Genomic DNA, 16,965 nt, shown 5'->3' with positions numbered 1-16,965 from the left:
AAGAATGGATAGGCTTGATCTTCTTGCAGTCCATGGGACTCTCAAGAGTCTCCTCCAGCACCAGAATTCAAAAGCATCAATTCTTCGGCGATCAGCCTTCACTTCCATACCGGCAAGCCACTCCAGTATCCCTGCCAAGAAAACTCCATGGGCAAAGACAACAGGCATATAAAAGTTATGACCTTACACATAGAATCAGAAAAAGAGTTGGAAGGGACCCTTCCACTGCCTCCCGCAGTTTGGTCAAACTCATGCTGGTAGCTTCGAGAACACTAGCCAGCCATCTCGTCCTCTGTCGTCCCCTTCTCCTTGCGCCCTCCATCTTTCCCATAAAGGAATCTCAGCTAAAGCATCCATGACAGATGGCCATCCAACCTCTCCTTAAAAACCTCCCAAGGAAGCCTCACTGAAGTGAGCAGGACTTGCCTTCAACTTAAAACACGTACTGTAACCAGTGCCTGCATTTACTATAAACTAAACAAGCGATAGCTTAGGGCCCCACTCTCTTGGGGCCCCCAAAAAAATTTAAAGGGGAAAAAACTGGATGTACATTTCCAAAATATAAGATAAAAAACAAATAAAACCTACACACAGCAACAGTGTTTTGTGTTGTGTAGGCTCCTGTGGTGCAAGTAATGGGCCCCACCTGCTAGCCTGCTCCCTAAAATATCACTGGTTTGCTCATTTCTATAGGGTGCCTACATTCTGCATGGACAAATGGCTTTAGATACCTATTCAGTCCATAAATGACCATATAGCATATATTCAATACAAAAAACAGCGACAATTTGTTGTTGACAAAGGACAGCTGGACACATAAAGGGCCCCATTACCTTCAGTAGTGGGATGCGGGTGGCGCTGTGGGTTAAACCACAGAGCCTAGGACTTGCCGATCAGAAGGTCGGTGGTTCGAATCCCCGCCACGGGGTGAGCTCCCGTGGCTGTGGCTCGGTCCCTGCTCCTGCCAACCTAGCAGTTTGAAAGCACGTCAAAGTGCAAGTAGATAAATAGGTACTGTTCCGGTGGGAAGGTAAACGGTGTTTCCGTGCGCTGCTCTGGTTTGCCAGAAGCGACTTAGTCATGCTGGCCACATGACCTGGAAGCTGTACGCTGGCTCCCTCGGCCAATAAAGCGAGATGAGTGCCGCAACCCCAGAGTCGTTCACGACTGGACCTAACGGTCAGGGGTCCCTTTACCTTTACCTTCAGTAGCTTAGGGTCTCATCAAACCTAAATCCGGCCAACTGTAACCATATTGGGAGGGCAAGTCTCTTGCACAGCATGCCAGCACCTATTAACTTTTGAGTGAATATGATGCTTGCTTCAAGGTTCAGCATCAGACACGGTAGACCACTAGAGTCTCCTGACCTTGCACCTCATCCTGGCTCCCACTTCCTGTTCACATGTTCTTTGAAGGAGAGATGTTGCAATGGAAACTGACCCTTTGGCAGTTGTGGATGCTGGGCCCAGGGCGAAAGGGAAGCACGCAGGAATAGCCCCCCCTTCACCAACTAAAGTCATCTTGCTGAATGCCCCCCCAAAACCTAGAGCCATTACTGCTCTACTCTCCACCACCACTCAGTAGCAACGTTGCTCAGCCTGGTCCAATTGGGGACATATGTTGACCTTGTGCATAGCACTGTATTTGGCCAGCTAGATTTGCATGCTACGTTGAAGGTTTGAGCACAAGCAGGATACTGGGTGGAAGATGCTCTTGATTTTATATCGACCAAATTATTGTCAACTGTAGTGTTGCTTGCGTGTATGTTAATATGAAGGTGCATGTGGGAATGCTTCCTTCCTCACAGATAAACCTTCCTGCACATAAAATGGTATGAGAGGAGAATCACTAGGCTGGACCCTTTTCCCTGACATTACAGTGGTACCACGGGTTACATACACTTCAGGTTACATACGCTTCAGGTTACAGACTCCACTAACCCAGAAATAGTACCTCGGGTTAAGAACTTTGCTTCAGGATGAGAACAGAAATCGTGCTCCAGCGGCGCGGCGGCAGCAGGAGGCCCCATTAGCTAAAATGGTGCTTCAGGTTAAGAAGAGTTTCAGGTTAAGAATGGACCTCCGGAATGAATTAAGTACTTAACCCGAGGTACCACTGTATAGCTTTTGGGCTTTATTCAATAAGAGATTTTTCTCCACCCTGTGCAGGCTTTCAATTCAGTTTCAATGACCCCTACGCCTTGATTTTGCTCCCATGTTCTGGGAGGGAACAATCGGTACAATCCACAAGGGCAGGCCTTCCCAACTTGAGTGCCCACCAGATGTTTTGGGCTACAACTGGTACTGCTTTGGCAAAGGCCGCACCAGCGTTGTCTCCGTCACGTGTTTCATTGAAATAAATGCAAGCTGCTCAAGAAGAGAAAAGGTGCTGGTGGGCTGCGCCCAAGGAGACAGGAACCGGTTCAAATGAGTCAGGAGAGACGGGTGAATCAACTGGCTAAGTAATGTTGCCATCTTTGTCCTCCAATGGTATCTCTATAAAGCCCTCCCCACTTCCTATTTCGTCTGCAACTGTGTGCTGCTGCTGTTACATGACTTTGTGTTGAATATTATAAAGGGGTTGATGGATGTTTTCTGATGCTTCCCGAAACAGGGGGGGGGGGGGGCACACTGGATACTGAGTAAATGAGAGTGTATAAATAGCCATATAAATAGGCCCCGTATGCACTAGACATTTAAAGCACTTTCATACCACTTAAACTGCCATGGCTTCCCCTCCAAAGAGTTCTGGGAAGTACTGTGTGCTAAGTCGCCTGAGAGTTGCTTGTTGTTGTTGTTTAGTCGTGTCCAACTCTTCATGACCCCATGGATCAGAGCACGCCAGGCACTTCTGTCTTCCACTGCCTCCCGCAGTTTGGTCAAACTCATGCTGGTAGCTTCGAGAACACTGTCCAACCATCTCGTTCTCTGTCGTCCCCTTCTCCTTGTGCCCTCCATCTTTCCCAACATCAGGGTCTTTTCCAGGGAGTCTTCTCTTCTCATGAGGTGGCCAAAGTATTGGAGCCTCAGCTTCAGGATCTGTCCTTCCAGTGAGCACTCAGGGCTGATTTCCTTCAGAATGGAGAGGTTTGATCATCTTGCAGTCCATGGGACTCTCAAGAGTCTCCTCCAGCACCATAATTCAAAAGCATCAATTCTTCGGCAATCAGCCTTCTTTATGGTCCAGCTTTCACTTCCATACATCACTACTGGGAAAACCATAGCTTTTACTATACGGACCTTTGTTGGCAAGGTGATGTCTCTACTTTTTAAGAGTTGCTAGGAGGCCCCTGTTCCTCGCAAAGAGTTACAATTCCCAGTTTCCTAGGAAGAGAGATTGACTGCTAAACTGCTCCGGAAACTGTAGCTCTCTGAGGGAAATGGGAGTCTCCTAACAAACTCTCAGCACCCTTAACAACCCACACTGCCCAGGATTTTGTGGGGGAAGCCACAACAGTTTAAAGTGATAGGATATAGTACAGATGGGATATGTTATAAGGAATTAAGTATAAATAGATTAATAGAGTATTAAAGGAAAAAATAAGGTTAGAATGTGTTAAGATAATTATAGGATAGAAAACAGAGGAAGATGGAAAGGAATTGCTGAAACAATTAACAGAAGTGGAATACGAAAAGGGAGGTGTGAGGAGGTTGTGGAAATAAGTGAATGAAAGATAAGATATTGAAATTGTTTGATGTGTTTAACTGTTTTTGTTTTGTTTTGTTTAATGTGTTAGTGTTATGTAGCGTTTTTGTATTGTATTGTATTGTTTTTGTAGTGTTTAAATTGTTGGAAAAGTAATAAATATTATTTTTTTTAAAAAAAATAAAGTGATAGGATATAGTACAGATGGGATCATAGGGGACGAGAAATGATATTGGAGACAAGAACAATAAATGGTCTTGTGATACCTTGAAGGCTATGGAATTTATTACGGCATAAGCTGTTGTGGAATGGAGTCCAGAACATCAGATGCATGAAATGTAATCCTAAATTGACAGGCATATATACACACACATAGTTGTGAAGGGGTTGGGCAAAAAATAAGCAGGTCAGAGGGAAACAAAATGCAAAAAAGAGAGGTAGTGGTAATTACATAAAAATATATAATTGCAGTGGGGATTAATATGCTGACACAGCACTGATAAGATGATTAACACATGTAGTGATACAAATCTGTCATCTCCATTCCATCAAAAGCTGATGAAACTTGACAGCAAACGCAGGTGATGAATGTTGACAGGACTGGAGTCAACAAGGAGGCAGAGAGAAACAAGGGGGAGGTATCGGCATATTTAGGGTAACCTCGAAGTTTGCAGGAACAGCAAACGTATTTTAATAAAACAAAAAAACACCTAAAGGTAGCGGTTAACCAAAAATACTGATTTAGGGTAGGTGTAGAATGTGCAGTAACAGCTGGGAAAGGGAGAAATGGTGTGTGCATGTAGGAATGCTCTTGAGGAAATGGTCTGGAACCCTAAATAGGAGCACCTTGTAGGAGGGAGGGTACACTATAACATTTTGTTTTCACGGTTCAACAACATCATCTAACTCAGGTGGCTGGGTGCCTATCAGTTTGGAAGCAAAATGGGGCTACCCAAAAATAAGGAAAAGGTTTCTACATACTGCAGGGGACACCTTAGGCAAGTGGATGTACGTTTTGTTGAGTTCAAAGAATACAACACTGATCACCACCACTAAAAAAAACCCAAAACCACCCTGTCTTACAGAGACCTGTGAGCTCACAAACTTTTGATGGCAGTTCTGTTTACAGAAGGGACACGGGTGGCGCTGTGGGTTAAACCACAGAGCCTAGGACTTGCCGATCAGAAGGTTGGCAGTTCGAATCCCTGCGGCGGGGTGAGCTCCCGTGGCTCGGTCCCTGCTCCTGCCAACCTAGCAGTTTGAAAGCACGTCAAAGTGCAAGTAGATAAATAGGTACCACTCCGGCGGGAAGGTAAACGGCGTTTCCGTGCGCTGCTCTGGTTCGCCAGAAGCGGCTTAGTCATGCTAGCCACATGACCCGGAAGCTGTACGCCGGCTCCCTTGGCCAGTAAAGCGAGATGAGCACCGCAGCCCCAGAGATGGTCACGACTGGACCTAATGGTCAGGGGTCCCTTTACCTTTGCCTATGTTTACAGAGAAATGTGGCACTGAAGAATCTGGAGCAGTGTTTTCTGCTTGTGATTGAATAAGAACAACCCTGTTGGTTACCAGTAAAAGTAGCGTAATGATCATATATTGCACTCCATGAATGGGCAGACTTCAGGTTTGTGGGATTTCCCCCCTCAACTAGAACTCCGAGATCCACCAACAGGTGCAAAAGTCATACCAATAATTTCCTCTTCCCCTAACTTTTGAGGGCACACCTCTCTCTCTCATCTTAGTGGGGAAGGGGAACTACAGGTGATCAGAAGGGGCATCGCAAACACCACGACAATGTTAATTAAGCCAAGACAGCAAAGTAGAATAAAAATATTCTGTCTTTATATAACGGAAGTGCTTCAGCATACAACTGGAGGAGAGACATTGCTAGAAAACATCTGTACAATTTCTACTGTTAACAAAAACACTGAAAGGCATCTATAGCAATAAGGATCTATGTACACACAGTATTTCCTTCAGTGTAATAAGAGGTGCAGTATTTAAGTAGTTTTCCTTATCTTGTCACTGTCAATACAGGTTGGTCTGAATTAACATCACCTGAGAAATGTATTAAGCAGGGGGAGGGGGAGGGAGACATGAATTTTGTTTTACTAATCCTGGCACCTGATAACACTGTTTTGGACCTATGAGGAGGGAAGCTACCATTTTCAGGGTGAAATTATATGTGATGGCAGCAGATCCAAGATTTCAAACAAAAGTTCATTGAGCCCTGATTAGTAAATAAAAGTGGCATGATGTCCCCTGCCCAATGCAGCCCAGAATAAATTGAGAGGTCAAGCAAGCTGGGCTGGCAATTCTGCTTCCTCCATTCTCATCCCCTGGAGCTCTCAACAGAGGAAAGAGTATCCCTTTGCCACTGTCTCTGCTCTCTCTCCCTGAAATGGCTCTTCCTGTCCTCTTGCCACAGAGCTGGCAAAGAATTAGAAATCCTTGTAAAAAGTCCTCCCCTGAGTCTCAATCAAAAAGCAAGAATGCCCTCCCTTCTGTTTATCAGTGCAGAGAAAAATGGCCAGTTAGCTAATTAACTGACTCACCAGCTCCACTCAGATCAACTGGCCAAAAGGGCCACACTAAAGTATGTAGACTACAAGAAAAGTCCAACAATTCATTCTGTCTTTGTCTAGATTTCCCCAGTACTACTAGTTAACAAAAGCAGGAAAATACTAAGGGTTAAGGGCAGTGGTTCTGTTAAATAAGGGACGCGGGTGGCGAAGGGACGCGGGTGGCGCAAGGGACGCGGGTGGCGCAAGGGACGCGGGTGGCGCAAGGGACGCGGGTGGCGCTGTGGGCTAAAGCCTCAACACCTAGGGCTTGCCGATCGAAAGGTCGGCGGTTCGAATCCCCGCGGCGGGGTGCGCTCCCGCTGCTCGGTCCCAGCGCCTGCCAACCTAGCAGTTCGAAAGCACCCTCGGGGGCAAGTAGATAAATAGGTACCGCTTACCAGCGGGAAGGTAAACGGCGTTCCGTGTGCAGCTCTGGCTCGCCAGAGCAGCGTTGTCACGCTGGCCACGTGACCCGGAAGTGTCTTCGGACAGCGCTGGCCCCCGGCCAATAGATGTGAGATGGGCGCACAAACCCCAGAGTCTGTCAAGACTGGCCCGTTCGGGCAGGGGTACCTTTACCTTTACCTTTACCTCTGTTAAATAGTGTTCCTCCCTGGGATTATTCTGCAGAGAGACCATGAAGGGGTTGTGGGATCTCCCTCTCTCTCACTCCCTTCATCATGGCAAAGAAAACAGGTGAGTGAACTGGGAAGTCTCATCGTTCTCTGAACGAACAATTTTACGTCAAAACCCTCCTTAAAAAGAGGCTATAATACTCTCAATCTACATATCAGAAAGAAGAAAAAGAATAGGGAGAGTGTTGCAGAATCAAAAGAATAGGAAAATCTCTTACACTGATTTTTAAAAAATCCTTCTGATTAAGAAAGTGAGCCTAAGAGAAAACATACATGAAGTTCTTCAGAAACGTCAAGCCCAGTGCCTCCCTGTGTCAGGGTACACACAACTAGTTCTTTGGATTGTAGATCTACGTTCTGAGCAAAATCACCTCCCTATGTAAATTTGTGCTGCTTTTCCATAAGTCAGCCTCTCATTCAGTATAAACCACCACACAACAGAGCCTCAACTGATGGCAACAGCAGTTGTCTATACAGTATTTGGCGTCTTAACTTGGGAGTGTCCAATAATCCCATTTTCTTTCCACGTGTTTAAAACAGGGTGGTTTTTCAAAGACACACATACTCTACTTTTACAACTTAAACCACAAGGTTCCTCACGACTTTGAAATCATCTTCATTGCAATTCCATACCCAAGGAATCACCACCACCACCATCACCACCTTAAGATCCGAATTTAAAATAGCTCTATTTATGGCTGCAAGCTGGCAAGACAGGAATACTCTAGGTCCTAACATGGTACCCTATCCCAGTTTCCATCACACAACTTCTGACACCAGCTGTGCAATCAGTTCCCGTGTGTCTTTCAAGCTGGAAGAGATCTCGAAGCCATCTTCTGCCACATGAGTACCGATCAGGAACATCTTTCTCTCATCTCCAATTTCAGATAATGCCAAAGCATCATGAATGTCTGTGATACAGTATGCACCTTCAATATCCTGTCCAAGAGAAATGGAAAAGGTTATACCTTAATCTACCTATCCGTGTTTCCCTCAAAGTAACACCTGCTACATGGAGAACTGCAGAACAAAGAGCACATTGTGACCCCATTAAAAAATGGCACATTTGGAATGCTAGCAACATCAACAATCCTGGACCCTGCAATTGGCAAGTGAGACATTGTTAGTGGTGCTCCCACTACCCAGCTTGCCGTGACCCATGACAGGGCCTTTTCAGTGGTGGTTCCCTGTTTCTAGAATGCTCTCTCTGACAAGGTGTGCCTATCTCCCTTATTATTAACTTTTACAAATAATTTGAAAATATGCTGAGGCATACCCAGGCATTCGATGGCTGAAAGACACTAATGCTAACAACCCTGAGATGACTGGATGAGAGAATGTTTTAAAATGATTTTAGAATGCTATTTTTTATTGTAACTGCTTTCTGAATTTTTTAAAAACTTTTTAAAAAAATGGATGTGGTTTGCCACATTGAACTTCGGGAGGAAGGGCAGGATTTAAATTGATTACAACAAAAACAAGCTATCCTAAAAAGGTAAGGGGATCCCTGACCATTAGGTCCAGTCGTGGCCGACTCTGGGGTTGCGGCGCTCATCTCGCTTTATTGGCCGAGGGAGCCGGCGTACAGCTTCCAGGTCATGTGGCCAGCATGACTAAGCCGCTTCTGGCGAACCAGAGCAGTGCACGGAAATGCCGTTTACCTTCCCGCTGGAGCGGTACCTATTTATCTACTTGCACTGCATGCTTTTGAACAGCTAGGTTGGCAGGAGCAGGGACCGAGCAACAGGAGCTCAACCCGTGGCAGGGATTCGAACCCCTGACCTTCTGATCGGCAAGTCCTAGGCTCTGTGGTTTAACCCACAGCGCCACCTATCCTAGTAAGGTATTAAAGTAAGGAGCACAAACCACCAACAAAATAAAAAAGGAAGCAGGGATAGAAAGAAAGGTGAAGCTTGCTAATCAAGAGAGTCTCAGTCTCTGTGTGCAAGACACCAAAGTGAAACTCTGTTATTATCAGAAACTGAGATGCACAACTCACAATGGATCAGATTAGAAATTGTCCCCCAGGGGAGCCATGTACATTCTACAATGACACACTTTCAAAAGACAAAACTACAAATTGAAACTCCAAGTTCTAGAGTTCACATTTACCTGCTTATTGGCTAGAATCATAAGAGGTAAGGTGGAGTTACTCTGGACCAACTGATGCAGAAGCTTCTTTGCAACAGGCAAGCGTTTATGATCTGCTGAGTCCACAACATAGATTAGTAGCAGGATTCTTGGCAAGTACTTCTTCCAATAGTCCCGTAAAGACTCACTGCCTCCAACTGCGAGTCAACAGAGAAGGAAGACAATGAATCAGCTAACTTGCAAACTAAAGCCCCCAATTGTTCATCAAAACCTTGTCTGTATTCCTGGAACATCTGCTTTCAAATGTTTTTTGGGTTTTTTTGAAACTCAGGAATTCATTAAAAAAACTTAAGGGAGAACGCAGCCATGGCAGACAAATTCCCTGAACAGTTCCCACCACCACCCGTCATCTCTTACAATACATATAGCTGCAGGAAAGCCTGATCTCCTGCCTAGCAGCTTAAGTATGGTTAATTTACTGCCAGATAACTACCATATGAAGTCAGGGGTTGCTGTTAGCGTTTGAATTTTGATTTGTCTTCACTATGGTTTGGCATTGTTTGTGAACCCAGCATTCTTCCTTAATTATGATTTGTTTGACCACCCCATTCCAGATGCTTATTAAGCTACAAAGGCATGAGACTAAAAAACAAGACAAGCTTTCATTATTTGTTTGATTGGCTGGGGGGCAACTTGCGGTTAGCTCATGATCTGATAAACAAAGCATGTCTTAGTGTCATGTGCAAACCAGGACACTCAATTAATTTGGGACTTTTTAGTGGACAGTTTTGGGGTCTTGTATCTCATATTAGTCTTTAAGACAGATCATATCCATTCCCTTTGTCATTCACTTATTAACCATTCAGTTACTATACCAAACAGACATTTTCTGATAAGTTCTTCATTCTTGCATTCCTGACCCAGCACCTATCTTTATAAACATAAAACATTTGCTCTTCCGCTGCAAAAGCACCACTCAGGCTGGCTTACAATGTTTAAAATTTCATAAACACCTAAATAGTATTGTAAGATAAAAATATTTTTTAAAAAGCATAAAATAGTGGAGAAAAACACCCAGCAATAAAATAGTCATTTAACGGTGATAAAAGTCTGGGATTTGTTTTTATAAAGTGCTATTTTTGCTAACTCCTTCCCTGGGAAGAGAGTTCCACAAACAAATGCCATAAATGTTAAAAAATAAACACTTCTGTTTCTGTTCTGCTTCATTTTGCTGAGCACAATCTTTTAATAACTAGAGGACAGGCTGTCAAACCAAAATGTAGAAACTGACTAGGGGGTCAACAGACGACAGTGTTTCATGTTACCATTGCAAGCCTCAAAGGCAAAACCACAACCAAGGGAGACATAATCATTGATAGTGTTTTATGTATATTTGCCATGCAAAAAAGAGCTGAGATGAAAGGGTCAAGGTTATTTACTATATCAATTCCAGATGCACTTAATCGTCGGAGTGTTTTTTGGGCCAAAAAAGGATACGATTTGCATGGAGACACTCTGAGATTCAACATCTAACATTCTAACATGGCCAAAAGGATCTCAGGGGGCAGCACTGTAAAAGGCTCTTCCTCAAGATCTTAGAAAGCTGTTACCAGGATGAGTAGTCTCCTTAAGCAAAATGTTATAATAAAGGATGCAAAAAAATGTTTCTCATTAGATACCTATGCTTACTTTCTAGGAATTCCATCTTCATTTCTTCTGTGCTGACACACACTGCATTGAAGCCCTCCGTGGGAGCTGTGCTGCGCTTCACTTGGTTAGTTGCTAGTGAGTGCAGCACACTGGTTTTTCCAGCTCCATCCAAACCCAGAACCAGGATTTGCTTACTTGGTGGGACATCCTACAAGGCAAAACAACCAACAGATCATGCCAGAGATACATACCGGCCAGATGGACATACACACTGTATGTTTCCGGAGGGGGGGGTGTCATCAAGGGTGGGGTTGTGTGTGGCAGAAAAGAGGGGGAAATGAGAAGGAAATTTTGCATTAGGCAACAGTAAAATGCCTTCTGGCTCCATAACTGTCGATGACAACAGATAGCAACAGAGCTTCCTTAACCGCCCTGATTTCTTCAACCAAACTACCTAACAGTAAGATTTTACTTTCATAAAAAAGAGAAACTGTCAAAGTTAATAAGGGAAAGTCACTACAGTACAGTGGTACCTCGGGTTACATACGCTTCAGGTTACATGCGCTTCAGGTTACAGACTCTACTAACCCAGAAATAGTACCTCGGGTTAAGAACTTTGCTTCAGGATGAGAACAGAAATCGTGCTCTTAGCTAAAGTAGTGCTTCAGCTTAAGAACAGTTTCAGGTTAAGAACAGACCTCCGGAACGAATTAAGTACTTAACCCGAGGTACCACTGTATATGATTTAGTAAAATTTAGCTGTGGGGGGAAAATATCTGGAAGGGCGGTAAGGTGGAATGGAAACTTTTTGAGGGGGTTTTTTATTTAAAAAATTGTAACACAACAGCAGTGGTAACCTGGCCCCCCAAGTTACTAAACTAAGAATCTTCTGTGACTTCATTTCATTGGAGCAGATCTTTAATCCGGTGGTAAGAAGATTAGTTGACAGAGGAAGAAAAGGGAAGGAGGGAAGACGCAATTTGCAAATAACAAAACCCAACCGCTGAACATGAATCATCACCAAGTCAGCTCTGCCTGCCTTAACTGATTCCTGCCAAGGTGGAAGAGCCACTCTCAGGGGGGTTTCTATTCTAATCTCTTTCCTCTCTACGACATTAATAGGATTCCACCTTGCTGGTTTTAGTGTAATCCAACCCTGGCCTCAAAGCATCGCTGAAGGCCGCAGAGCACAATGTTTATGCCTCAGTATCAGAGTGATGAAGAGAACTATAAAAGCTACCAAATGTTTCCAGAAATTGAAGTCAGCCCCTTATTTTATGCTAGGTTCTTCCCCTCCCCCCCCCCAAACCAATCAACAGGTATTTTTTTACCAGCTCACCTGCCCTCACTGCCTCTAATAGCAAACTGATGCAGTGTGTACCAAAAGCTATATAACTGGAATAGCAATGCAGGGAATCAGGTGCGAGGCTGATTGAGGAAATACAGAGGTTTGCAAAAGTTGCTGTTTTTCAAACAAAACAACCTTAGGTAGACAAAAGTCCCAGATAGTCATTGAAGACTGAGCATGCTCAGTAGTCATGGAATGCTGAGTGTCAGAAAAATAAGCAGAAAACTGGAGTGGGAATTGAATGTTCTGCTTCAGCTATTTTCTGCTCATAGCATTCTGGAAAAGGGCTTGGCTGGCATGCTGAAAAGGAGCAATTCAGGAAGGGCGGAGGATGCACTGCAACATTGTGTTGCAGGTCTCACCTGTGTAGCTATGCTAAGACATTTGTGTAACTTTGATAGCCAGAAAACAACAAACTCTCTTTCAGTTTACAAAAGCTCCCAAGTTAGGTCGCCGCAAATGTGTTTTTTTGTGGCCCAAGCCAGTGACTGCTGACAAGCTGAATTTATAAAATGAGCTTCTGTGCTCCCACAATACCCCTCTTTATGACCTCATTTCAACTGATACCACTGGATCTTTGCTTGGGTTAAATCTGCATGTAGGAAACTGCAGGAAAACGGCAAGGGGGAGAGGCGTGACAATCTCCACATGGGATTTGCACATTTGTGTAGTCATTTTGTTATTTTTTTACAAAAGCTCTCATGCAGATACAGAAAGATAGGTCTTTTTTTTTTTATTAGCAGAAGTTGCAAGAGAGCCAATCTGGTGTAGTTGTTAAGAGCGCTGGATCAGGACCTAGGAGACCAGGGTTCAAATCCTCGTGAAGCTCATAGGGTGACCTTGGGCCTGCCACTGTCTTTCAACCTAACCTACCCCCCACAGGGTTGCTGGGAGAATAAAAGCGAGTCAAAACGATGCAAAATTTAAGCTACTTGTAGAAAAAGTGGGTTATAAATGTAGATGATCAGATTCACATTCATTCAGAAGTATATCTCACTGAATTAAAGAAGGTTTGTGACACTAGGTTAAATTGTTAGTTAGTGCATGTAATCAGCACTCCATTCTAATGTGGGGCAAAGACAAACTGGCTGGCAGGTGTCATCTTGTGAGCCTGATTTCATAAAATATTCTGAAAGCATGTTAGTGTGTAGGTGGCCACTTACCACGTAGTGATAACTAGTTGTCTTAAGGCTGGCTTATATATGTATTTCAAGCATCCAATAGCCCCTCCTCCAGCTGAAGCCCTCAGAGGAGCATCCACTATTAAAACAATGGGAAAACGAACTATCTAACAATAAAACACATCGGAACAGCAGTAAAATGAGGGCTGCCATATGTCTGGGAAAATCCTGGACATTGCCGGGATTTCGAAGGTGGGAGTGTGCATTCAACTTCAACAGATAAAACGATCTTCAGTTCCTGCAACTTTTGCCACTCCTCCTTCCAAAAAACAGGCACGCCGCCTAGCATTTCCTCTTTCCCAGCTAGGTGAAGCAGACAATGTAGCGGAATTAAACCCTCCAAAGTACAATATTAGCAGCAGTAGCAGCAGATCTTCCCAAACTATGACTGCTCTTCCCCGCCCCAAAAACAGCAGTTTTATGGTGGGGACGGGGAGCGACGACCATGAAAGGAAACCCGTGGGTGTGCGCGTGAAACCTCCCAAGTGTCTAGACTGCATTCCGTGCAACGATGGCAAATGTAATTCTCGCGCGCGGGAGGCGGCCAACCCGCGTCTGGCTCGCACCTCTTCCGAAATGTAGGATGGAGAGTCTCACAGGACAGAAACCTAAGCAGAAGTCTATATAGAGTAATGCTGCCTTTCCCTTTCTGCGCGCTGGGATTTATTTCGCCTGAAACGCGCGCAGGCAGGGCCCAGACACGCGTTCTAACTTCCGTGCTAGCTGCACGTGAGAACCGGGCCTAAAAAAAAAAATCCGAGACCACCGGGTTAGCTATATATATATGCTTACCTGGCTCTCGGGGGCCCTTGCGCATCCCTTTCTGCGCGCTGGGATTTATTTCGCCCAGGCGAGCCTGAAACGCGCGCAGGCAGGGCCAGACACGCATTCTAACTTCCGTGCTAGCTGCACGTGAGAACCGGGCCTAAAAAAAAAAAACCCGAGACCACCGGGTTAGCTATATATGCTTACCTGGCTCTCGGGGGCCCTTGCGCAGCCCAGGGCGGCCCTTTCCTGAGAGCTGAGTAAGGGCTGCTGTTGCTCCTCGGGCCCCTGAGCAGCTTCTGAGGGGAAATAGCTCCTCCACACCGCGTAGGCGACCCCGCCGGCGACAGCAACGGCCGTCCCCACCAGAGCGACCTGCCTTAGGCTGCCCGCCATAGTCAGGAGGAGGAAGGAGGCGGCGGCTCAGGGCGCCGCCCCTGCCGGGAGGCGGGAGGCATCGTCGGCCAGGCCAAGGGAGGGAGCGAAGGGGAGGGAGGAGGGAGAGGGAGGGCGCGCACCCGCCCTGCGCGTTCTCGCGCTCCCTCCGAGGCGGCTAGGCCGGCCTTCCCCCCCCCGCTCCGCCCCGGGTCGGGGTCCCTCTCTCTTCCCGCCCCCCCCCCGGCATTGCTCCCCTCTCACCACCGTGGCGTCCTCGCTACCAGGAGGGCCAAGTTGTTGTTTTTTTTTTATTAAATATTTTTTATTACATTTTTTCCAGATAAGAACACAAAAGTCAGATATACAAAGAAACAAGAGCAAAAGAAAAAAAGAAAAAAATTCAACATTTCAGAGCTTTTTTTCCAATCTCCTGCCGGACTTCCCCCACATCTCCCTCACCGTGCATTCTTGACAATATCAGCAAATTTAGAACCTTGTTTCATGCATTCTTTTGTACTTTCCAATATTTGCATTTTTTAAGTTTAAATTGCTTAATAATCAATTTACTCTAAAAACAAATATGATGTTATTTTAAACGTTAATCCTTTCGTTAGTATAACTTAAGTTTCATATACCATTCAGTCTCGTTACTGGAGCTAGTCTTTCCAAATCATGCGAATTCTTATGATTCATATAACTTATAAAATTTTTGTAAATAGTCCTTGAATTTTTTCCATTCCTCCTCCGTTGCTTCTTCTCCCAAATCTCAGATCCTGGCAGTCATCTCGGCCAATTCCATATAGTCCATCAATTGCGTCTGCCACTCTTCCAGGAGGGCCAAGTTGAATAAAATATTTGGGGGGTGGGGGCAGGGGAGATTTACGTATGAGGTAAATAAGCTTTAGCTTAGGGCCCCACTCTCTTGGAGGCCCCCAAGAAATTTAAAGGGGGGGGGGAACTGGATGTACATTTCCAAAATATAAGATAAAAAAACAAAATAAAACCTAGTGTTTTGTGTTGGGGAGGCTCTTATTTGTTATGTGCAAATGGCTTGAGATACCTATTAGGTCCATAAATGACCATATTCAACAAAAAACGGTGGCAATTTGTTGTTGACAAAGGACAGCTGGACATATAAAAGGCACCATTACCTTCAGTAGCTTTGGGCCTTATCAAACCTAAATCTGGCCCTGGGGAGGGGCATGTAAGCCCCCCTTTGTATAACCGATTGCATGCCACCCACCCACCCCATTTGAATGGGAATCTCCCTCAATATTGAGGGGGTGCGGAGGGGGGGAGCTCCACTCCTCAAATATTTTATAGCAGATGGTGCCTAGTTTAGTCCATCAGAGCATAGGAGACAACTCGTAGATGCCGAGCACCCATTGCCCCCCATCCAATAAAATATTTGAGGGTGCCTCCCCCTCCGAAGTTGATGGGCAATGCCATTCAAATAGTGTGCGTGTGCCACATCATGTGCTCAGTTGTGTGGGGCAGAGCTTATCTCTCCCCCCCCCCCAATATATATTTTATTCAAGTGGGCACCCCTGCGCCAGAGGGAAGGCTCACTTCCTTCCAAGTTAATATGGGCTAGCCCACCCATGAGGCAAGGTGAGGTGACTGCCTCAGGTGGCAGGATCTACAGGGGCAGCGGAACCCGATGTCACAGAATCATAGCGTTGGAAGGGACCCTGAGGCGTTTCCCAAACTTAGGTCTCCAGCTATTTTGGGGGGCTGCAACTCCCATCATATCTAGCTAGCAGGATCAGTGGTCAGGGATGATGGGATTTGTAGTCCAAAAACAGCGGGAGACCCAAATTTGGGGAACCCTGATGTAGCCCAACGCCCTGCAATGCAGGAATTGAGCTACCCAGCTAAAATTCTTGCACCTATAATGGAATCCAAGGTGGCATACAGGGGTGCCAATTTGAATAACGTATTGGGAAAAGTTCTTCTTGATGTTCACCTGGGCTCTTGTAACTTGACTCCACTAGTTCAGGTCCTACCCTCCGGAGTAGGAGAAAACAGGCTTGCTCCATCTTCTATGTGATCCCTTTCCAGGCTAAACATGCCAAACTCCATCAAAAGGCTTGATTTCCAGACCTTTGATCTGGCTATTTCTGCCCAAGTGTAGAACCTTACATTTGTCCCTATTGAAATTCATTGTTAGTTTTGCATGAAAAGGAACATAAATGTGGTGGCATAGAAATTGATAAAAAAATTCACAGAAGGCAAAGATGCACACTGAGGGAGACAGAGTTAGGACATATTTCTTTAAAGTATCATTCCTGTGCGAAGATGGATATGGTAAAGATTGGAGCTAAAAGAGATTTGTTCCTCATGTTCTTTGAATTTTGGTGTCAATATTCTTGTGACATCCAACAAGTTTCCATCTCAATTTAACACTGACAGTATGAGAAGTAGTATGTGGCAGAATTTATTATTTGTCAATTGAGAAAATGAGATTATGACATTTATATGTGATCCTAAAACTGGAGTTTTCTGGATAACTTACAGTGGGGAAGATGCAAATAATTATAAAAAAGAGTATTACTAGCACACATGTTTGGAGGCACTTATAAACCCAAACCTAAGAATTTAACAGTTAAAATTATGGGTGTCAAAATATAAAATGGAGCATATGTGAAAATTCGGTTCAGCTTTACCTTCCACTTATCCAATATGTATTACTAGGTACCAGAGATGTT

At 44.9% G+C, this 16,965-nt stretch overlaps 1 protein-coding gene across 1 annotated transcript; it reads right to left on the bottom strand.

The window, feature by feature from the left end:
• Window positions 1-7,601: 7,601 nt before the first annotated feature.
• ARL9 (ARF like GTPase 9) lies at window positions 7,602-14,378 on the bottom strand. Its single transcript, XM_082205624.1, has 4 exons — window positions 14,087-14,378; window positions 10,625-10,793; window positions 8,957-9,132; window positions 7,602-7,783 (listed from the first exon to the last, which is right to left on the bottom strand). The coding sequence occupies exons 1-4, from the start codon at window positions 14,273-14,275 to the stop codon at window positions 7,604-7,606; spliced, it is 714 nt and encodes a 237-aa protein (XP_082061750.1). The 5' UTR covers window positions 14,276-14,378; the 3' UTR covers window positions 7,602-7,603.
• Window positions 14,379-16,965: the final 2,587 nt, after the last annotated feature.

The sequence above is a fragment of the Podarcis vaucheri genome, assembly GCF_965113315.1.
Source record: "Podarcis vaucheri genome assembly, chromosome: 17".
NCBI lineage: Eukaryota > Metazoa > Chordata > Lepidosauria > Squamata > Lacertidae > Podarcis > Podarcis vaucheri.
The sequence above is the reverse complement of the archived record's forward strand: the minus strand, read 5'-3'. Positions and strand labels throughout refer to the sequence as shown.

What these genes read in the sequence shown, in the direction of transcription:
- ARL9 (XM_082205624.1), bottom strand. Translation starts at nt 14,275, where the DNA reads ATGGCGGGCAGCCTAAGGCAGGTCGCTCTGGTGGGGACGGCCGTTGCT. An exon ending in CAAGGGCCCCCGAGAGCCAG is followed by an intron (nt 10,794 to 14,086) that starts GTAAGCATATAT and finishes TTTGCCTTGTAG; the next exon opens with GATGTCCCACCAAGTAAGCA. An exon ending in GAAGATGGAATTCCTAGAAA is followed by an intron (nt 9,133 to 10,624) that starts GTAAGCATAGGT and finishes GTTGACTCGCAG; the next exon opens with TTGGAGGCAGTGAGTCTTTA.